General features: G+C 37.4%; 1 protein-coding gene across 1 annotated transcript in view; it reads left to right on the top strand.

Annotated features, from left to right (window-relative positions):
- LOC149084840 (stromal membrane-associated protein 1-like) overlaps positions 1-24902 on the top strand; it is a 54139-nt gene that overhangs the window by 17639 nt on the left and 11598 nt on the right. Inside the window, exons 5-7 of the mRNA XM_089232575.1 lie at positions 15566-15652; positions 19915-20053; positions 21047-21325. Coding sequence (XP_089088701.1) covers positions 15566-15652; positions 19915-20053; positions 21047-21325 — 505 coding nt within the window. The remainder of the gene's footprint in view (positions 1-15565; positions 15653-19914; positions 20054-21046; positions 21326-24902) is intronic.

The following is a 24902-nucleotide window of genomic DNA, read 5'->3' as shown; positions in this document are numbered from 1 at the left end:
TGGCATTGGGGGAAACTTGTTGAACTTGTTGTAAAGAATCATGGTTGCGAGATAGATCACAGTGAGTTATGATCAATGGGAATTTTCTGATTGGACGAGTGTTGGAAGTGAAGTGCCTCAAGGAAGTGACTTTGGCAGGGTTGTATTGGTTTTAACCAGGGACAGTATAAACCGGCGTGTTTGATATTAGTTTCGACCACTTCAAGTGGGCAAAACGTAAACTTCCTCAAAATTTTCCCCATTAATTCTTAAAAAGTAGTTACATGATACTGCCTTAATAACTGAATTAAATTAATGACTAGAGAAATGAAGTATGAAATATTTAAATGTATATTATATACTTATATATTTTTGAGTAAAGATTTACTGTGAACTTGAATCAAATTTTATTCATGTCATAAAAAAAACCCACATCCAAAATCAAAGCATAGTTGTATAGTACCAATACAAATTACGTTTGGGAAGGTTTTGATCATTATAGTGAAAATCCCAGAGTATACAGGGTGTTCTGTTAATGGACCAACAAACTCAGGGTTGTTAGTAGACATCAAGAGGAACAAAAATTGCAATGGAACATGGTGTTGCAAACCACGTTGAGAGGGTGATTGATTCCACGTTGAGGAGGCAGGTTTTGATGTCATGCTGGAATGACAAAAAGTACAATAACAACTACAAAAAGATTGATTTCATTAATTATTGATTAAGTTAATGACAATGTACCTATCTATATAGTTTAAGTTTGAAAAATTGAACATTCTACAACAACGTAAAAGCGATTCCCGGATGCACTCGAAGATGAGTATCTTCTGTATAAAAGCATACCTGGTATCTTTGAGCTCGTCCGGGAATCGTTTTTACATCATTGTAGACTGTGCAATGACGTCAGCGGCCACCACTTCCAACAACTCTTGTAATAATTAATCAAATAAATCTTAATTTTAAATGTAGTTCTTTTTTCATTCCAGCGTGACGTCGAAACCTGTATGCATTTTTTGCAATTTTCACCCTCTCAACGTGGTTTGTAACACCATGTTCCATTGTAATTTTTGTTCCTCTTGATGTGTACCGACAATGGTCCGAGTTCGTCGGTCCATTAACAGAACACCCTGTATACACGTTTTTACCATACTCTCTAGACCAGCTTTTCTCAACCTTTTTTGACTCGCTGAGCCCTTTTCAGTATAAATTTGTATGGCAGAATCTTATTGGCCTCTCTTATTTAGTTATCTATTAAATTTACTGATTGATTTTATTTTCCTCGAGTCGCAACGGAGCCCCTGAGAGATGCACACGGAGCACCAGTTGAGAACTACTGGTCTAGACCCTTGTATCCTAAATTGTCCAAAACCTTGACCTCATTACCATACATGAACATATGACATGAAGTTAAAATATTTATAAGCAGATAAAAAACATTGCAAAATTAAAAATCAAAAGTTAATATATAAATAACAATGCCACAGCAAGCAAAATGCCTGATGAGGTGGCTGAGAAAAAGATTCCCATAACAAATATTGATATCAATATATTTAAAAAATACAGCAACCCAATTAAAAATTTAATTACAAACAATATAAACTGAAGAGCCAAAAAAACTGGTACAGGCATGCGTATGCAAATAAAGAGATATGGAACCAATCAGAGTACGGCGCTGTGGTCGGCAACGCCTATATAACACAACACGTGTCTGGCATAGTTGTTAGATCGGTTACTGCTGCTACAATGTCAGGTTATCGAGATTTAAGTGAGTTTGAACGTGGTGTTATAGTCGGCGCACGAGAGATGGGACGTAGCATCTCTGAGGTAGCGATGAAATTTGGATTTTTACGTACGACCATTTCACGAGTGTACCGTGAATAGCGGGAATCCGGTAAAAAATTAAATCTACGACATCGCTGCGGCCGCACAAAGATCATGCAAGAACGGGACCAACGACGACTGACGAGAATCATTAAACGTGACAGACGTGCAACCCTTCCGCAAATTGCTGCAGATTTCAATGCTGGGCCATCAACAAGTGTCAGCGTGCGAACCATTCAACGAAACATCATCGATATGGGCTTTCGGAGCCGAAGGCCCACTCGTGTACCATTGATGGCTGCACGACACAAAGCTTTGCGCCTCGCCTGGGCCAGACAACACCGACATTGGACTGTTGAGGACTGGAAACACGTTGCCTGGTCTGACGAGTCTCGGTTCTAATTGCTTCGAGCTGATGGACTTGTACGGGTATGGAGACAACCTCATGAATCCATGGACCCTACATGTCATCAGGGGACTGTTCAAGCTGGTGGAGGCTCTGTGATGGTATGGGGCGTGTGCAGTTGGTGTGATATGGGATATACTGATACGTCTAGATACGACTCTGACAGGTGACAGGTACGTAAGCATCCTGTCTGATCACCTGCACCCATTCATGTCCATTGTGCATTCCGACGGACTTGGAAAATTTCAGCAGGACAATGCGACACCCCACACGTCCAGAATTGCTACAAAGTGGCTCCAGGAACACCCTTCTGACTTCAGACACTTCAGCTGGCCACCTAAATCCCCAGACATGAACATTATTGAACATATCTGGGATGCCTTGCAACGTGCTGTTCAGAAGAGATCTCCATCCCCTCTTACTCCTACGGATTTATGGACAGCCCTGCAGGATTCATGGTGTCAATTACCTCCAGCACTACTCCAGACATTAGTCGAGTCCATGCCACGTCGTGTTGCGGCACTTCTGCGGGCTCGCGGGGACCCTACACGATATTAGGCAGGTGAACCAGTTTTTTTGGCTCTTCAGTGTATAATGACATGTCCTGACTGACTCACTAATTCATCATCGCCGAGCCGAAACCACTGAAGCTATGAATATGAAATTTGGTTAATAGTTTCATGTCATGAAGTAAAGACCCACTATGACTCCCTTAGGGGTTTTTAGAAATTCGACCCCTAAGGGGGTCATAAGAGGGTTTAAAGGTTATATAGCGAAATCATGCTGAACCGAAACCGCTGGACCTACAATTATGAATTATGGTTAGTAGTTTTAGTTTGTAATGTAGAAACTCACTAAAAAAGGGATATTTCAAAATTCAACATATGGGGGGGGGGGGGGGTTCAAAGGTTATATGGCGTAATCATCGTAGAGTCCAAACAGCACAGAAGCTATAAATATAAATTTTTTTATTATATTTTATAATGCAGAGAATCACGCGAAAAAAAAAACGGGATTTCTGAAAATTTAATCTCCAACGGGGTGCAAATCTTATATGGGGGAAATCATTGCAGAACAATGCGCAGATGACCAAGTTTACAAGGGCGAAGCCGCGGGTTACTGCTGGTAGTGTACATATTGCAGTGGTTCTTGTGATATTTTTACAGCTATAGCCTCCCTCTGGGCCATACTTTGTTCTTGTCTCCCTCCTCCCTCCTCCTCACATCCAAGAGTGAGATCCTGTCTACTTATTAGATTGATTTCTGATTACATATATATTCGTAGAATAAAAAAATTCATAAAAAAATTGGATTTCCATACCCCCTGCGCAAGATACCCGTCAACCTCCCTCTTGTGGGGAGTCCCATTGGTATTTCCAATGTATTGTAAAGTTAGTCCTACTTTTTCACTTAAATTGCTTCAAATCTTTTTTTACGTCTTTGCGCCCCCCCCCCCCTAATCCTCTGGATTTATATATCAATTGATTATAGATTTTCTGTTTTAACCACCAGGTTGACAAAATGAGCAACAAAAAAAAAAAAAAAAAAACAAATCAAATTGCACTTTTATATAGGCAGATTTCAGATTTAGACAGTTGACTGCTTGTGGTTCTCTAATAGTATGTTAGTATAACATAAAACAAAAAATCGATTTGGTTTCCACTTTGAAGTTTTGGACAGTCAGGAGTTCCTAATTAACTGTTACTTTTTAGAATGAAATTCAAGATTATTATTTATAACAGAGGGTTGGCATTTTGGCCAGAACACTGGCTAAAAGTGGTTTTAACTGTCTAGATGTGGTCAAGTATGGTCTTGAAACTGATGTAAAAATTTTAAATGTTTCTCCTATTTCCATTTTATTAAAATAATAAATAAATGATATAAGTGAATCAAGAAATAATTAAGTGAATTTAAATGGGCTAGTATTTGTAGAACCTGCTGCCAGAGCCGCAACTAGAAACAAAAACTTACTGTCACCTGGGCCAGAGTCTATTTTGGCATTTCCGTAATTTTGAATGGGAAAAACAGCAAACCTAACACCCTTTCTGATCAAGTGCGCAGGGCACCAGGCGCATCTACCCTATTCTAGTTGTGGCCGTGAAGGCTTCTTGCCTGCTGTGGAAAGAGGATGGTATGATACTATGGTAGCTCTACTACTACCGAATTGCTACCGAAACTACTTATTAAAAAATTAATAGAAAAATTGGTTGCTGTTTCTCTCGACCATTCAAAGTAGTCTACTTCAAATAGTCCTGTAGTAAACCACTCAAATGGCCAAAACTTATATCAGCCAGGATGGTTGAAACAGCATTTCTGCATGGTTAGAACCACACCTGGCCAAAGTGAATGCAACCATTTTTTTTAAACATTCTGATGCATGTTAAAAGTAAAAACTGATTATAATTTGAAATTTAATATGAAAGGAAGCAGTTAAAACCATTACTACATCAATTTAGGACCATTTCAATAGTTTTGATCACTTTTGGGCCTGGTCAACATTACAACCCTGGCTCCTTGGTCACCCAATTATTTTCACTTTTTATTGATAAACTTGATCAGGGTATTAATGGGATCGTTAGCAAATGTGCAGGTGGTTTGATGCAGGTAGTCTGGAATCCAAGCAATAGGGAGTTGCTCCAGAGGAACTTGGATATGATCGCAGCATGGCGAGTGAATGGAGCATAAGTTTCAGCATCGACAAAGTGCACGGATGCTTGTTTTTCCAGATGCAAATATTTTGGAATTCTCATTAATGAGCGGCTTAGATTTTCTGAACATTGTTCCACGCCAATCAAAAAAAGTGAATAGAATGCTCAGTTTCATTCTTGAAAAGGTGCCTTCATGTTCTAGTAAAGTTATCCTTCACTTTTCAGGGGCTTAGTTTGTAAGGTTTGGAAACCATACCTAGTAAGGAGAACACAGTAAAGAGCCACACACACACACTCCCGTTTATACACTGGGCTTGAGCTATGAAGAGCGACTTGCTTTTCTGAATATTTTTATATTTGAAGAACGGATGTGCTGAGGATATGATTGAAGTTTTTAAAATATGCAACGGAATAGATAGGATATACCAGTGGTCGGCAAACTCATTAGTCAACAGAGCCAAATATCAACAGTACAATGATTGAAATTTCTTTTGAGAGCCAAATTTTTCAAACTTAAACTATATAGATAGGTACATTGTCATTAACTTAATCAAGGCATTCCTAAGCTGGCATTTGCTAAAAACGTCCTCGATCTGACTGTGGTACGTTCGCTGAGGCCGACCCCTTCCAACTCTCCCATCCACACTCATCTTGTATACTTGTTTCGTCTATCTCCTTCGTTCATCCTCTCTCTCTACATATACACTGCTCAAAACAATTAGGGGAGCACATGGTTTTAACAAAATTACGCAAAGATGTATACCGATAAGTAACATAAAATGAATCATCCATAATTTAAAGCCTAGCAGGAAACGGAAGAAGAAAACTTCATATGCAAATCAAAGTTCATGACGTCAAAAACCAGAAAAAGGAGATAAGGGCAGAAATCGGGATGTTGCAAAAACGTCTGTTTTACTGCCGTAACTGTTAAATTCGATTGCGCAGTATTTTTTCTACTACATCTTCTTTCACTCCACAACGGTCGCCTTACGGATATCTGGCTCCCTTCTCTGGTAAATGTTCAGAAGACGGGTTCACTGTAAGCTCATCTGACGAAATGTTAGCCAGAGGACGTCGTCGATGAAAGCCGAAGACGGGCTGTCTTGTTGGGCAGAGGCCCCAGGAGCATCGTCTTTGGATGGTCGCCCCTGGTGGATTGCTTCAGCAGCAATGACCAACTTTGGAGGCAAATGGAGAGAGGTGGCCACGGGAGAGGTGGTGGCCCAGGAGTGTCGTCTTCAGAGGTGTGGCCCCTAGTGGATCGCTTCCAGCAGTGTTGACCGACGTTGGATGGAGAGAGGAGGCCTCTGGAGAGATGTCATGAGAGGTGGTGGCTCAGGAGCATTGTCTTCTATGATCTGGCAGGGTAGAGGTTGACGTTCCTTAGTATGGAAAACATTGCATGTCTCCCCCTCCCCCCATGTTCTGAGAAGAGACTCGTCTTTTGCATCCATCTACCCCGAGTACCTTAGTGAAAAAAGCCTCGTTTTTGGCAACTTTTTCTCAAACTTTCCAATTTCAACCCACATGATTGGTCACGAAAGTGTCAGCATGACAGCAGCGTCAGTCTTTCACTCTTTTTTTTCGGCAAAAACTTGTGGAAAAGATAACTCACTTGGGAGGGGAAGGAAGTGAGAACAAAATGGCCAAACTGTGTGTCTAAACATGATTTTGCAAAAAATCTGGAATTTTTGTGAGCCCACGTGGTATTTTGTGGAAGATCCACACTCAAGGGGCCAAAGAGCCGCATGTGGCTAATGAGCCGCGGTTTGCCGATCACTGGGATATACCATAACTTATTAATACACCATCAATCGAGTATTTAGACAAGGGAACACCAGTATCGATTCGTAAGACAACTCGAGCTTGTGGTATCACAGAATTTTTCTCTATACAAAGGTTTTTATTAACTGGCTGTTGCGAAGATGAATTTTTGGAAAGAGAAAATTCAACTGCCTTTGCAGGGAATCGAATCCACGTTCTTTCACTTTTTCCTTTAAGAGCATTGTAAATAGATAGAATAGCTTATACACCCGGAGGTCATGAACTGTACCACAATTGATACGTTTTAAAAAGAAATATGATGTTTACAATGGGATGAATCAAGGAGCTATCCATACTTAGATAAGACAACCATGATATTTATGGGCAGTTTATTCTGTTTTATAATAATCATTAGTTTTTATTAGATTTATTTTAGTGTGTCATCAGTTATTTCATGATAAATTGCTCTTATTTTAGGTTGCTGTATTTTGGTTATATTTGAAATTTATATTTCTTATGGATATCTTTTTTCACCCATTCCATTGGGCATTTTGCCTGTTGTGGCGTTTGTATTTGTAAGGATAAGAAAAAGGAATCACTTTTCTTTAGTTGACCAAAACTTAAAGGGATTGTAGTACACACCAATAAGATTGGTCCTAGAACATGTCCTAAATGCAGCCCAGTGCTGGTAGTGTGTGCAAATGAGACATCACAGAAAATTGCTTTAACCTTTTTTAAACGGGTGATGCACGAGTACATTTTGCAAAATATGCCACTAAAAGACAAGCACCATACAAACAATTTTATGTTTTGTTCCTAGTTCTCATTAGCGTAATCAGGTACTGGTACAGTTATAATATTTTGTTTGCAAGCTGCGTGTCAGAGTTGTATGGTGTCAAGACTGTTTGTGTAGATATGTATGTCCTTTATGCAGGCCATATAGAAATCATAGGAAACAACATACATATTTTTAACACAAGAGGGACCATGCTGCTCATTTTGACCATTTTTGATCTGCTCACTTGATTTTTATGATGAATCATATCATTTTAGAATGTTGAAATGTCATGGCTTTTCCTAAAAATGCTTAAATATTATGCTGTCCAACTATCGTAAATTAAAAAAATGTATTGGCTGAGGTATTTTTAGTTATACCTAGAAGGAGCATCACCGGTCAGTTTGATAGGTAACGTTATATAGGCCCTTTCATGGCCATGTGCAGCAAACATTTCATTGAATCATGACATCAATTTTTTACTAATATAGATATGCTTATTTTGGCTAATTGAATGCATTTTTAATGACTGACTAATTACAAAATAAAAATACTAATATGGCCAAAAATGTAGTGATGCAAATGATTGAATCTTATCTGGAAGCTAGTAGAAATACAAGCATGTGATTATTTTTCTTTGTTGATACTTGCTAAAATACTGAAGCCGAATAATACTACCTTGGTAGATAAAATAAAAGATCTTGAAGAAATTTCAGCTAAAATTCATCAGAGATCCCTTTATATGAAATGCAAGGGCGTAGCCGGGGGGGGGGGGGGGACTTGGGGGTCTGGTCCCCCCCCGAAATGCGAGAAAATGACCGAAAAAAGGGAAAAAGATGGCCAAATCCATTGTTCTGTCACTTTGGTCCCCCCCCGAAATGAAAGTGGTCCCCCCCCGAACGAAATTTCTGGCTACGCCCCTGCTTGGTAAGAAAATAGGAAATATTCTTCTATGTTCAATGCATTGAAATATTGAAATCTATAGTCTAAAAGTGAAAAACAAGGGAAAGTCAGTTTCCTTTTCGTTGAAATTAGCTAAAAAGCTTATTGACCCATATTTTTTCAGGAATCCGAATTCTGCTAGCAACAAGTGATACTGTACCAGTAAAAAGACCACAATGCCAGGTCCCGCTATACATTAACTTTTATGATAATAAATATTATTATTAATAATTGAATAGTTTTTCAATGCACAGAATATGTTTCTAATGTAACGAAAGTATTAAAATGTGTAAAAAATGTGATGTTTGAATATTATTGCAATTACAGTAAAACCCCTCTCAACGGTCACCCCTGTTATATGGCCCAATAAAAATATCCTAGCAAAAAGCCTATTTAAATAATGTTTTTGAACCCCTAGACCAGAGACCAGACTCAAAATTTTACGATGGTGACTGGCCCTTAAAGCGGGCCATTAGCCAACAAACAGGCTGGGCCCCTTGGGGACCCCCGGTGAAGGGAAAGACAAGTGAGTAATGTATGTGAAGTGGTGTAAGTGCATGTTGAGGAAGGAAGGTTTGGGATTAAATCCTCTTTTCGAAAAAACATGGTCAATTAATGGTCTGCCGATTTAAAATTTAAGTTAAAACGATGGTAAAATGCTGCCACTGCCTTACGTTATTAGTATTATTATTATTAGCTTTGCTTGTGAAGAAGCCCGGTCGGGCATCTGTACCATTTTGTGAATTCAATGTTCTTATGTAGCTCCAAATGTATTTCAGACTAATTTTTAATGTATGTACCAGGTGTACAAGTATGAAATGCAGATTTCTGACAACCGATGCAGTTTGTGCTATAAAGATTTGACACTGTGCCATTTTGTTGTGTCATCAACAAGTGTCAGATGCGCACGAGTGATAAATTGGAAAAGTGTGTGCATAGTGTTGTGTTCAGCAATATGTCGAAATTTATACCGAACAAAGAGCATTCGCAGACAGCATTAATTTTTTTGTTGTCATTTGAAGAAAACTGCTGCTGAATCATACCAATTACTTTGTAATTGGCTATGATGTTGCAGACAAGGAACATGGAAAACCGCCAAAAAAATACAAAGATGTGGAATTGCAAGCATTGTTAAACGAAGATGATACGCAAACACATCTCTGAATGTCATCCCATCTCATCTGAATCTTTCAGCAGTTTTCTTCAAATGAAAACAAAGTTAATGCTGTCCACGAATGCTCTTTGTTCGGTATAAATTTCGACATATTGAACACAACACAACACTATGCACACACTTTTCCAATTTATCACTCGTGCGCGTCTGACACTTGTTGATGACACAACAAAATGGTGCAGTGTCAAATCTTTATAGTGTAACAGATCAGGATAACATCCTTCTCCGTTACTGTTACATTGTTATGTGGGAAATAGTCATGTTTAGGCCCCAGGGACCGCTCAGCTACCGGAAACCATCCAGAAGTTCCGTCACGAGCCAGAAAGTCTGCTTAGTCCTATGGCCGCAGGGTAGGGTCTTGCGGTCATTTTTGACGAGGAACCAAGGTCGGGCGGCTGATGTCCCACCAAAATTTATTTCTCATGTAACATACGTTTAATTATTATTTAGTTTGTGGATTCTCCCGGGGGAGATATCACATCGTCTCGTTGTATTGTTATTGTATTTTTACTTACCTGTTTCGGTGGTTGGCTGCAGACTTCTGCCGGAATAATTATTTTGTTTTTGTGTTTTCAGTGTTTGATGTAAGAGGCGTGATCAGAGAGCCTGGCCAGCTTGCCCGATTACTTTTAGTGTTGCCACAGAAATTTTGAAATATACGGACCCTGGCAGGTACACCAGGGATCGTACTTGGATTTTGTATTACATAAATTAGATCTCTTTCAATCATTCGATCTATGGTTCCGGAATCGGATAAAATTGAATTGATAGTTTCACAGTTTCCCTATAGTGTAAAGACTTATGTTGAGGTCAAAAAACCTGAAACCCTACAATTATTTATTCTCCTTGATCAATATGCGACATGACGTAATTTTCAATTGACTTCCCAATCGAATAATTCACGACAAAATTTGACGAGACAAAGATCAGATCTAGTAATTCAAAATTACATGTTATGGCTGTGACCAAACTGGACATATTTGCCGATTTTGTCCACAAAATCGTGGGCAGGGAAACAGGCTTTCAGGTACATAAGAGGGGGTAATGGATCCGTGGATCAGAAATCCTCCAAAATAAATTTTTTGTGAGAGTCAATAATCATTTTTGTGAGAGTCAATAATCATTTTTGTAGGTCGATCATCGATACGGGAGCCGATTGCTCGGCGATCAGTTTTGATCTAGCTCGACGGGTGGGTTCTCCAAATAATCAAGTACGACCCTGTAGGGAAAAAATTTTCAGTTGGCATCTGGTGAGCACTCTCGACCTGTGGGGATTCTTCGGGCCCAGGTGGAAATACGTAATAGTATTGTGCGTACAGATTTGATGGTGCTCACTAGAGTACCTTTTTAAATTCTCATAGGTAATGATATTTTAGGTCAAAGTGAGATCATCGTTGATTTCAAAAATCATGAGTTGAAAGGCGGGCTTTTGTCCTACAAAGGTGAAGTTGATCATGAAAAAATAGAAAAATTGGTTGACAGTTCAGAATTCGATTCTGATCGAATTCGAAGTTATTCAAAGTTATTAGAATTGTTAAACGACTTTCCCGACCTGTTTAGAAACACGCCCGGACGAACCCATCTCGTCGAACATAAAATCGTTACTGAAGGAAAACCAGTTTTTTGATCTTTCTCTCTCCCGCGGTGGAAAAAACAGCTTGTGGAGGAACAGGTGCAGCAAAATGCTTAAAGATGATGTCATAGAACCTGCCTCTACAGATTGGGGTTCTCAGTGTTTTTTGATAAAGAAAACGTGAGATTGGAGATTTGTTGTCGATTATAAAAAAGTTAACGAAATCACGGCGCCCGATCGATATCCTTTATCGTGTATAGACCAAATTTTACAACGAGTAGGTGACGCTACATATGTGTCTACATTTGATCTGGCTTCGGGGTATTGGCAAGCCCCAGTGCGGTTAGAAGATCGGAATAAGACAGCGTTTATTACCGATTCCGGTATGTACCGGTTCAAGGTTATGCCGTTTGGACTTAACAATGCCCTGGTGACATTCCAGCATATGATGACTACGATCCTGGGTCACCTGGTCAGTCAGTGTGCCAATTTTTATTTGGACGACATAGTCGTATATAGTGCAAATTTTGAAACTCATCTAAAAAATTTGAGAACAGTGTTTTCTTGCTTACAAAAAGCGGGTTTGACTCTTAAACCATAAAAATGTTGCCTATATAAACGTACCTTGGAATATTTGGGCTTAAATTTGACTAAAGAGGGATGGCATGTGAAACCTAGTGGGCGCGGTAGCCCGGTCGATAAGATGCTCGCATAAAGTACCAAAGGATGTTTAGAGGTGTCGCGAGTTCGATACCCAGTTCGTCCCTGTCAGAAAACTTTCCTGACACAGGGGTACAACAAAAAACTGCGACTTGACCGCAGCAAAAATTGCTACCGCAGGGAGTCCCCCATCGAGGGGTTAGCGCACCAACCTCTCGATGAGTATGAAAAACAAGCCTGCCGTTCGGAATCGGCAATAAATTGTAGGTCCCGGTCTAATTAGCCCTCGTGTGCAGAAAATGACCGTGGTGCGACAAAAATGATCAAATGATCAAATGTGAAACCTAGTCAGACTGAAGTAATTTGGAACTTCCCTAGAGACCCAAAAATGTCAAACAGTTACATTTTTTAGGACTTTGCGGCTGGTACCGCCAGTTTGTCCCAAATTTAGATGGGAGACAACTCACTAACAGGCCTTCAAGAAATTAAAAACCTGTTTATCCCATGCTCCGGTTTTGACAACTAGAAAAAAAATAATGTCCCTTAAAACTTTATACCGATGCCTCTGGAATTGGGTTGGGTGCAATTCTTCAACAAGTAGAACCTCCGAAGGTGAAAAACCCTTGGCCTATGCCAGCCGTGCCCTAAACTCTGCTGAACGAAATTATTCAGTCACAGAGCAAGAGGTACTTGTCGTCGTTTGGGCCTGTCACAAGTTCAGAGCTTGGTTTTCGGGAGAACCAATTACGGTAGTAACCAAAGCCGTGGCTTGGTACTTCGATGCCAAACAACTTAAGGGCAGGCTCAGTAGATGGGCACAGTTATTACAAGAGTATCCCTTACGTTTCGAGTATAGGCAGGGCTCGACCATGCAGGCCCCAGATTGCTTGTCCAGGATGCCCGCTGTTGTCGATGCTGAAAATGATTTTGAGGATAAAATAGATAACAAATTGTATCTCTTTTCTCTGTTAAACTAGTCAGAGTTAATTGACCAACAACATCTACAATATTCCGATGTTATTCAATATTGGGACAAAAAATTGTCCCAATGAAAAAATAGAAAAATATGTTTTTGAAAATAAGTTATTTATTGTTCATAAAAATAAAAAAACTGTTGGTCATTCCTCCAAATTGCAGAGATAAATTTCTTTTTGAAATGTATCATCACCCTGTATCGGGACACATGGGTGTTCATAAAACTTTTTAGCGTTGTCGGCAACGTGCATTTTGGCCGGGTATAAGAAAGGATGTGAAAAATTTGTCCTCTCTTGCAAAATATGTCAAACCTGTAAGTTTGATAATCAGAAATGGTGGGGAGCCATGGTGTCAACCTCTGTTAACTATCCTGGAGAGGTGTTTGGCATTGACATCATGGGTCCCTTTCCCATTTCTTCCAGAGGAAATGTTCATTTAATGGTTGTAGTAGATTATTTCATGAAATGGGTAGAGTTGTTTCCCTTGAGACGTATCACCGCTAACATAGTAGCAAAAAAGTTTGTTCATGAATATTGTTTACGATATGGTTTTCCAAGAAACTTAGTGTCAGATAATGGGCCTTGTTTTATCTTAAATTTAATGAAAGAGACGTGTAAAACATTACAAATTAATCAATGTTACATAACCCCGTACCACCCTCAGTCTAACTTGACAGAAATGTTAATAAAACCATAAAACAAATGAGTTCTTGTTATGTCTCCAAAACACAAAGATTGGGACAAAAATGTCTTTTTTTGGGCTTGCAGTTAGATCCGTTCCGTTGTAAACTACCGGACAATCGCCTGCAAAATTGTTTCTTGGAAGAGAGTTGGTGTTGCCATTCGACTGGGCCATGGACCTACCTGTGTGGGAAAGGGTTAGCTTACCCGAAAAGTTACTCTAACAGGTTAAGGAAAACGTTAAGAGACAACAGCGTTGACAGAAGTTTTACTATGACAAGAAGAGAGTACAACATGATTTTTCTGTTGGCGATCTTGTCTTAATACGTACACATTTTCGTTCCAGTGCCCAGGGTAATGTAATGGCAAAATTGAAGCCACGATGGGAAGGACCATGTAAAATACAAAGAATTGCTCCGGTTGTCTACTTAGTCGTAAACTTAAATAGTAATGAAACTCACAAAATTAATGTATCAAAAAATTTATCAATGGCAGTCAAGGTGTCCCTGAAGTAGATTCTCAGCATATTGAGATTGTCGAGGATTCCATTATTCCATCTTCAAGCCAAGTTAATGGAAACCAAAATATTTCCATCCGGGAGAGTAGTGGTATTCAAAGATCTGATTTGGATGCATTTACTAAAGCGAACAACTCAGAGGAAGAAACAGTTCCTAAAGTAGCTCGAATCCAATATCCTAAGTTTTCCCTTGGACTGTCAAAATTTTTACTTCCTATTCAGCAAGGTTGGCAAAGAGTGCTTATTAAAAGGAAGAAAGAACCTCATACAGATGTCTACTACTATTCTCCCGATGGTCAGAGGTTTAGAAGTGGGGTTGAAATCTCTTGATTTCTCGAAACACAGCATTCTGACTTGTCAGCCAACAATTGTTCCTTCAGAGGTAAATTTCACATACCAGGTGATTTCTATAATATGTTGCAATAATAATAATAATAAAAAAAGATAGTTTCCTTTTGGAATAAGAGAAAAATTTTCCTGGGGAAAATTCTTTTTACAGTCTGGGGAATGTAATGGATCAGGATAACATCCTTCTCTGTTACTTTGTTATGTGGGCAATAGTAATGTTTAGGCCCCAGGGACCGCTCAGCTACCGGAAATCATCCAGAAGTTCCGTCATGAGCCAGAAAGTCTGCTTAGTCCTATGGCCGCGGGGTGGGGTCTTGCGGTCATTTGACGAGGACGGAACCAAGGTCGGGCGGCTGATGTCCCACCAAAATTTATTTCTCATGTAACATACGTTTAATTATTATTTAGTTTTGGGGTTCTCCCGTTGGAGATATCACATCATCTTGTTATATTGTTATTGCATTTTTACTTACCTGTTTCGGTGGTTGGTTGCAGACTTCCTCCGGAATAATTATTTTGTGTTTTCAGTGTTTGATGTAAGAGGCGTGATCGGAGACCCTGGTCAGCTCGCCCGATTACGTTTAGCGTTGTCACTGAGAAATTTTGAAATATTTTTTGACTTTGTTTTGTATGCAAATTATTTTTTTGAAATGTAGAATTTTTATCGAGAGACAAAGTGTTGCCGGTGGACGAATGGTCCTAAAGTTAAAGCCGGTTTACAATGTATAAAAGCGCGTCTCTCGATCTCACTAATCGCATTCATTCGTTCATTCATGTATTCACCTCTTGCTTTGGCTAAAATTGATATTTTCAGTTGGCACAATTTTATAACTAAAATTGATGTCAGAACAATTGACTTTAACGCAAAAAAAAATTGTTTTAATAAACGAAGTCTAACTTAATGTAAAATAACTGTTGATGTAATAAAGCTTTTGAAGTGATACAAAACAACTTGTTTGTTTCCTGCTTGTTGTCTGCCTTTAACTGGATAATTCGAACCGGGTACGTAACCCCATTAAGGAATGTTACAATAGCACAAACTGCATTGGTGCGCCATCTGTTGTCTGAAATCTGCATTTCATACTTGTACACCTGGTATAGATAGAGAATTATTAGTTTTTCCTGTTAAATAATGGTAATAAATGATATTTTTATTATAATTGATGAATAATAATAGAACAAGTTCACCAACTGACATAAGCTTGGTTTTGTATGTTTTAAAGATCAGGATAAAACTATAAATTTATAATGACTAAATATTTCGTGTGGCTGTCTGAAAATTAATGCTCTTTGGTTTTCCCTAGTTTGATATTGAAGAAGAAAAGAAAAGAGAGAAAGAAAGAAAAAGGACCCGTGTTAAAGTTGCAAACCCAGTGGCATTAGAGATAAGTGTATGAAATTATTGCATCTATGTTATTTTTTATGTGAAAATATTGACAGTTTTTTTTCCATGAAAATTTGGAGCAAGTCAATACACATCAAGTGAACTGAAATTTGTACCTTTAATTAACTGTAAACTATATTTGATGCAGTGTATTTGTTCTGCTCAGATACATTAAAACATTGTTTTGCAGGTGACTGAATGATTTTATGTGAAAAAGAGTTATTTTTATTCTTATTAAAAATAATTTGATTTGGTTGGGCAAAAGAAAAAAAACCTAAACAGTAATTTTATTCACTTGATAGGAAGGAGCCAATGAACTATTAATACATACAATAGCACAAACATACCATATGCTTATATTAACATATTGTTGTCGGGTCATATACTTTTATGTTTTCTTGCGATCTGTCACCTGAGTGCGGGTTATGTAAAAGTACATAATTAGTAGACTTGCAATCGAGACAGGTGCGGATCCAGGGTGATGGTGGGGGGGGGCAATTTTTTTACAGTGAAGGTTTCGATCAGTGAGGCCCAACTTAGTGTCTGCAGATGGCAAACATGCTTAAAATGTAAAAATTAAAATTTGAATTAAAAATTAAAATTTTAAATTAATTAAAAATTAAAATTAATAAAAATTGAACGTAGTTAAAAAAAATTACAATTTATTTTAATAAAAATTATATTTTTTCAGTAAGCAACATACTTATTGAAAAAATTGCTAGGCAACAACAATGTTAAAATTGATGAATTAACTGTTTTTGACAATAAATTCAGACATTTGTTCTGGCTACCCTCACAAAAAATACTGTACGCAAAAAAAAGTTTGAGGAGCAGACTGAATAATCTGTTATATTTATAAAAATTGTAACAAATTCTGATGCACATTACCAGCTAAAAAAATTTGTTAACTGTATCAAGTGCAATTATATAAATAATTGAAAACTCTGCGGATGAAAAGAGCAGAATATTAAAAACATATGAGAGAGAGAGAATAATTATTATTTTAAAATGTTTCTAGAATCCTGCTTCCTTCTCCTTTCGCTTAATAAAAATTAAGGCTAGTTAACCGGACAAAACAATGTACTCAAATAAAAATACATCTGTATGTATTTGATGAATATTTTTTCCAGCTTTTCATGTCAAAGAAGATAGATACTTTCTTTATTTAATTACTAGTGTATATTATATTAGTGTAATTTTTTGATCCCTGTGAAAGTATTACACGTTTCCCTTTGCGAGGTTTTGATAACAATCAGGTAAAATAATATGAATAAAATAAGGATCTCAATCAACCAGAGGAAATCAATTCTGAGCTACCTCGGATACCAGAAATCTTGTTTAGTGGAGACAATCCTTGAATATTTGAAGAAAAAAATTAATCCGAACCCCAACATACAAAAACAAAGCAGTTAATAATTATGTACTGTGGGCACACAACAGTAATAACACCACGCTTATAGTGTAATGCAATGCCCCTTATGGGAGTTGCTTGCCCGGTTTAAAATATCCAGTAATTGTAGTAGCAAACGACAAGTGGAAAATTATCACAACTAAACTTTCGCATGAAAATATTTATTAAGTTTGGGCGTTAGTTACACAATTTTAACACAAGATTATTCTACAAAAAACCCTCTATTCGATATTGAGAAAGGAACCCTCTCACCAGTTTATGGTCAGTCAATAATCAGTCTCTTATTTGCCGGTTGGAAAGCCGAGGTTGACAGTCACTTCGGTGCAGTGTAGTCTGGTCAGTACCAGTGGAGATCTCTCGACACAATATAAATATAGGGGCTCTACCCCATCAACCTTCCGAAAACATCAATCTCCTCACAACTACCTTAAAATATCAAAGAAATCACACTAAATATCACAATTATCTAAAAACCGCAAAATACACAAAAAACACTATCCCCTCCAAAATACATGAAATAACATTTCCCTCCAAAATACACATTATACACGAATTTCGACAGGCACTCGCCCCCCCTCTCCTACAGGATCATGCAACCGGAGGAAAAGTCCTTAGTCTCAAACATTTAAACGTTGAAAATGACTAGAAGATTAATCACATTTTCGCAAAACTTAGATTTGACTTTGATCACATGATCGCCCCAATTTTGCGGCGTACTATGAATATTTGGATTCATTTCTGAAATCAATGTTAAATTTTTCAAAAAAAAAAAAAATTTCAAGCGAAAGTATTTTCCACCCGTGGCTTGCCACATTTACTGAGAACCGGCCGAGCCCCCAAAATTGCAACATATTGCAATCGATCCCAGTTGAGCTCCCAAAATTGCAACATCCCTTATGGGAGTTGCTTGCCCGGTTTGAAATATCCAGTAATTGTAGTAGCAAACGACAAGTGGAAAATTATCACAACTAAACTTTCGCATGAAAATATTTGTTAAGTTACGCCGGGGCCCTTTGGTACGTTACAGTAACGGGTCGCACTGCACTTGTGAAAAATTCATGTGACTGCTCAAACTTTAAATGGCCACATGCTATCAGAAAAAAAGCTGAACCTACGTGGCGCTGCTTTTTCCCTCTCACGTGTAAGGTCCATTGTGAGGCAGTTTCAGCACAGGATTGTTTTGTTATCTATTCAGACTGCGTGCCGCCACCTGGACCGGGCAAATGAACTTTGTTTACATCAGGGAGAGACCCCCAGGTACGTCAGCACCTCTTAGAGATAGAAGGCCTCATCACGCTGCTCATGACGTCAGCAACTAGTCCATTTCCCTCGGAATATTCACGGGAAAATATTCCCTGCTCATGCAGTGTCATCATTATGCGGAAAACAATCGTGCTCAAAATATCTGATTCTATGTTCCACATCCAATCACTATGCGGTATTTGTGAGCCAACCAGGAAGTCTCTACGCCAAAAGAAGAAGAAACGAAATAGGATGCTGTAGTTTAAAATGTGAGAAACTTGCTAGGTAGTCTGAATGACGTTTATGGCAACCCGTGCTGAGGCCTTCTATCTCTAGGAGGTGCTGGGTGGGGTCTCTGCTTGTCTCGTTTAGTAGTCTATTTGTCGGTCAATTCATATGAGAGGTCCTCAATTGGCTCTGCGTAGCTTGTACTTCATATCAGCTCAGTACTTGTCACCCGTCACTAGACCTGACTAAAAGGACTTTGTTTCCATTCAGAGAAACCCCCAGGTGGGCCCTCTGTGGACTCTGCTCATTTTGCTCAGTACCTTATTTAGTCTTTTCTTGGTCGTCTTGGCGTATGCACTTAAAAGGCTGGAAACCACAGCTGAAAACTCAAACATCCACAGCTGAGCTCCGCTCACCTCAGCAATTTTTAGCGTTCACGAATACGCTTTGAAGCCTTAACGATTTGTTAAGGAACATTAAGCATTATTCTTTCAATTACTCATGTTCTAGACAATTAATTTGACTTTCTGTGAATGATTTTACAAATTCAAATAAAATTTTATAACACACCAAACTTGTATTCCCTCTTCAAATGGAAAGAAACACTACAGTTAGACACTAGGGGTGTATGTATGGGCTTTAACCCGGCTATGGCTTCTTTTATTCTCTTTAGACATTACCACCAGAAGAAGAAAGCTCAAGGTCGCACTTTCTAGGGTGCACAAATTTCATCAAAAGGAAATTTGAGAAGAAAAAAAATTAAGGATTAATAAAGAAAAAAAGGAGGTAACCCAGAACTATATTTGCTTAAAGGCTCTTGGGAGGGGTGATCGCCCCATCTCTTATTGTTTGAAGGCTCTTGGGGAAGGGCAAGGCAATTGCCCCTGCCTGGATCCGCCATTGAGTGGAGAGCAGGTGTTGTATAAATACGGGTCATTGTAAATGCGTATGTTGTTTGCATTGCTTCTATATAGATAGTACTACGCAGGTATAAACATTTCCGGAACAATAGATTAGGGTTTTTCATAATTTTATTGAATGACAAAATTTCTGCGAAATTCACTAATAAACGCTCACTACACACATGCGTCTGCAACACAATATACCTGCATACATTGTGTTAAATGTAAACTTAATCTATATTTTTGTTCACATCTAACTTTTCATGAATTTATGATAAATTTTTAATGTTCAAAAATTGACAAAAAAGTTTATACGTACGTGTGTATATTTTTTGTGGTTCAAAAATTTCAATTCTGCTCTGGAATCAGCTTGAACTTCTAATATTAAAACATTGTAATTAATAATAAGAGGATATAATCGTCTATATTGCTTCTGCACTATTTTTAACTTTACAGTATTATGAGTTGCATTTGACTTTTCTTTAGTCTCTGCCTCAGCAACAACCAACAGTTGCACTGCCAAGGCCACATAGTACTGCTCAGCCTGTGACTCTGTCAAAATCTCAAGAAAAGAATGAAAACTCGCAAAAACCAGATTCTTCTACTGCAGATCTATTATCTCTAGGTAAGTTAGGATACATTTTTTTCATCTTAGAAACTTAATAAGAAAAGTTTATGAAAAAATATTACTAATTATTTTTTCATAAACGAGATCCTGATCCTCTTTATCTTGTGTCGCTCACGCTTGAGTGTGACTCAAAATGATTTAAAATGTACTCAAGCATGTGTAAAATTAAAAGAAAAACATGTCTAGTTCTACTGTGCTTGTGAACAGAGGCTTTTGTATATGTGGAACTAATATTCTAAGCAGTTTCCTACAAAAATTAGTAAAAATATAGTGGAAGAAATTATATTGGACAATTGAAAAAAAAGTGAGAATCTTACACTTTAGAAGTATAAAATCTATGTTGTCAAGTCATACATACATGAATAAAACAACATACTTCAAAACTAGGTGGTTTGTGCTATCTGAAATGAGATATAAAACATTTTATTCTAAATTGTGTGGGGTATAGGTTGAATGGGCATTTGAACTTGGAAATCTCACAAAAGTTGTGGAATGATGTAAATCAAAACATGATTTTGATGTCAGTGTTCTAGAAATTGAGATCAACACACATTGAAAGTGTTGTGCATCTTTGTGTGTTCAGCTTGAGCTTAATATAGGGACAAGGGCATACACAGGATCAACTTTCGAAGATCACCCTATGCCTCTCCCGCATAGACCTCTGTATAGGGGATTTAGTTTTCTGAATAAATTCTGGAGGTACCCAGAACAATGTTTAAAATAATGCAGGTGCTCCATCACTTATTCTTCTCTCTAGCTCCAATGCCACTGCTGGGATCCGTGTCTCTAATAATGAGCCTCCAATAGTGAGAAATGTCAAAATTGAAAAATTAAAATCTAATTTTTTTTATCATTCGCAACTTTTTATGATGGAAGAAAATCAAGGAATCTATCATTCTAGTTTCTTCATTTTTTGGATAAAATGTTTTCTTGTTTTTGAAATTTTGTTCGCTGTTCAGTCAAAATTTAATTAAGAATGTTTGCTTTCAGGTGATGTTGCTAATAATCAGCAATCTGATGATATATTTGATGCATTTCTTAGTGCATCCCGTCCAGAGAATAGCACATCATCTAGTCCTGCAACCAGTACCACTGAAACCATATCAGTTTCTAATAAATCTTATGACACTACAGATCTCTTTACAGAGATGGTCATACCCAACAGTGCACAAAATAAGATGACCAAAGAATCTATCCTTTCTCTTTATGGGTCTTCTCAGAATCAGCAGGCTGTACCACCTCAAGTACCTCCTGTCTATGGGCTTCCAAGTAAGTTATTCAAAGGATACAAATACATGAATAAAAAAAAAAATAGCCAAAAAATATTAGTTTCAATATTCTAGAAAACTATATGAAATGATTTTGTTTGTATTTATTTTTAGAAGCAGCAGCTCGTACAAAAAAATCTCTTTAAAGCATTATTAACTCTATTTTTCTAACTTGTTAGCAGAATGAAGGTTTCAAATATTATATCTTGCCCTTCTCTAACATTTCATTTTTAATATTGTTACAGTTTTTCTGTCAATTTAGTGGCCATTTTTATAAAATCAAAAGCACTTCAATATGTTCCTAACATTGAATACCAGTTTTGTAGAATTACTATAAATTTGATGTGGCTTTTTGAATTAACATTTAATAAGTTACATATTATCATTATTTCCCCTGATAAAGCCATGGTGTTTGTGTATGTAGCCTTAGTATTTCATATTATACTCTTTTTCTCTATCGCCACTAGATGGCACCGCTTACACAATTATTATCTATGTTATTTTTCCCGCCTTTTGAAGCAGACGTTTTTTGTATCGGCTCGAGTCAGTCGTACCATTGCCCATGTCTAAATAAATGCTTTATTATAATTTAAACCTTTGCGTTCTCCATATATAACGGCATGTTCAACGTTCTTATACACATGGCTTATACATTTTGCAAGTTTATTTTTGGCCTTTCTAATTTTTATTCAAAGCTGAGGCTGGTTCAGTAAATTTTTTTTTAGTTCATAGCCTTTCCCCTTAATTTTTTTTTTTTGAGCTCTTACCAAGCAGCGACAAGAACAGGCAAATGTTATCAGTAAACATGTTACTGTGTAAAAGGCTCATAGCTAAGTCTTGTTGTAATGGTTTTGAGATTGGAAGATATACCCATGTATTGCAGTGTGGCAGACACTATGAGTAAAAAAGCTATGAAAGATTTGAATAATTGTGTGGAAAAATGAGAAGTTGTCTTCCAAAGCATGTTTTGAGTTGGGGGTTATAACTTCTCTACTATTTGCCTAGAGTGTTTACCATTTTGTCAGAGAAACCTTATCTTTTGCTATATCTAACAATAATTGAAGGACTTCACAATAAAGGAAGGAATTTGAAGGAAAAAAGGGTAGCTGTATTTTTCTTCCATCAGGCCAATTACGAAGCAGCCCACCTTTCTTGTCCCCAATGTTATGCTGGTGTCAGCTTCATCTATTAAGAAACACAAGGAACTGTGCTGGAGTTACCTTCGTCTAGCCCTAAATGAAGGAAATATATATATATATTTTAACAGAAGAGTAGACTTCATTAAGAAGTGTTAAAAATGAAGCTAACCCCTTTGTTCAAGCTACTTCAATTTTGAATGCTTTTATATGTTAAATGCTCTGTTCCATTGTCAAGATTTATTTTGAGCAAAATTTTTCTTTCAAATAAAAAGTCTTTAACCTTTTTTGCTTTGCAAGCACATTCTGTACCTAGTGTCAAATGAAGAGTACCCGAGAATTACCACCAGTCAGTGATTTGAATCAGATTAAGTCAAATAATTATTTAAATTGCATGTTTTTTTTAATTTTTTTAAATCAGGTAATTGTGATACTTCCAGCAATTTTGAGTGATTTTTTTTCCCAGCTTGTTGTGTGATGTAATATTCTTAAGTAAATAGGAAATAGTGAAGTTTCACATTTATTTAAAGAAGTGGGGTGAAATTATTTGTTACTCATAAGAAGGAGAAACTTGTGGATAAAATTTATTGTTTTTCCTAGAAGGAGATTGTAGAAAGGAAGATTTCTAGAGGATCTTCTGAGAACATTTTTACCCATGGAGAAAGTGAAGTAGTTAAGAATGCTGACTATAGACAGATTGTAGTGTCTATATTGGAATGTAATTTCTTTCAAACCGAGCACAACTCAGGTCTATCACCATCAATGGGTGATTTACTATCTAGTGAGTTGGGTCAGAAGTGTAACTGTGAGTGTACCCTAACAGTCTGAGTGCGTATGTAGTGTTGTTTGATTTTTCAGTGCTGCCATCTATATTTCAGAAGTGAAGTAAATGATGTGTTATGATTGAATTACATTTGTACTGTTTGTAGGTCTGTTGCTCTCTGTTGTAAGACTTTTTAAAGGGGAGATTGGCTCACATTCGCGCCTTGAAGTTGGGAACCAAGAAAACCAACTTCAGTCGACCATCACTGTGGCGACGGTGGGATTCGACCTCATGACGTGAGTCCGTCATTATGACGACTCGACCACCACAGCGGCATTGGAATGTACTGCAAGCTTTGCATGAAAGTGGGTAACAGACTGACATCCTGGCTGTTTGCAACGTGCATGACACAAACATCAGAACTGGTTAGGTTCCAGAAATATGGGCCGTTCAAGTATTACTTCATTATCGATGGGGGAGGGGTTTCCGATTTGCTGACTTTTGATGACAAGGGGGGAGGGAGGCGTTTGGATAATGCTTATGTCATCAACCACGATTTATGAAAATATGAAATATTCTTATGGCATCGTACTCAGTGCGCCAAAAACGAGAAAAACCTTTCGATAGTTTGTGGGCACTTGAAGTAACATCTCCCCCATTGATCAGTGCCCTACAGAGCCACTTTAGTGATCTCTAAATGTTTTGTGGATCCAAGTGATCTGGAAATGTGTTTGGGCCGTTTAAGTGCTCTGGAACTATGCCATGCATCACTCAAGTGATCCGTAATTATATGCCACGCAGATCACTGGAATTGTACCATGGGATACTTAAAATATGGCATACTTAAAAAGTATGGCAAAATTCTTTCACAAACCAACAGTAAGAACAATAGTCACAGCTGGGGAACAATATATGTTTCAAGGAACAGCAAAAATTTTTTTGGTTGTATTTCTTCCCTCCATGTTTCTTTGAAGATGTTTCTTTCTTGTTTCTTTGTTGTAGCACAGAGGAATTTTTCGTAGCTCATAATGAATGATGCTTTTGTTCATTTGAGAAGTTTCTTTTTTTTCAATAAAAACTTTGTGATATCACAGCTGTGTTTTTTCCAAAAATATTACTCTAAAATTAATAATGAATGTCAGATGCATGATTGTTAGTTGAATGACTTTTTTTTTTTTTTTTTAAATCTTAATTATTACTACTTTCCAGTATTTTTCAACATGTAATGATTCATTCTTGGATGTCATTTGTATGTTAAATTAGATTTTCAGCAGTTTTTAAAGCAAGCTTTTTTAAGAGGTTCGTATTGTCTGTAATTCAAAATAAGAGCTGTTATGAAAATTTCATAAATTTGCATTTCAAATTTGAATACTGAATTTATATATAAATTTTAAAAAATCTGATTTAAATTGCTCTCTCCCCCCTTACTTGTACTTCAGAAATTTTCTGCTTCGAGATTTAACTTTGAAAAAATAATCACGTTTTTAAATAAAATAATTTATAGTTGCGTATAAGCATAAATCATAGCATGTGCCAGTTAAAAATTTGAGATTTTTTTTTCAACTTTGTGGAAAAGGAAAGATTGTTCTGTTTTTGCTGAATGAATTCAATCTGTCAGAATTAAATTCATTACAAAAAAACTTGCTACCAAAACAATAGATATGCTAATAGTTAAGGTT

This window comes from Pholcus phalangioides, unplaced genomic scaffold (genome assembly GCF_987345545.1).
Source record: "Pholcus phalangioides strain wild (caught in Gottingen) unplaced genomic scaffold, Ppha-v1.0 ptg000007l_1, whole genome shotgun sequence".
Lineage (NCBI taxonomy): Eukaryota > Metazoa > Arthropoda > Arachnida > Araneae > Pholcidae > Pholcus > Pholcus phalangioides.
This window is presented reverse-complemented; position numbering and strand designations above follow the sequence as displayed.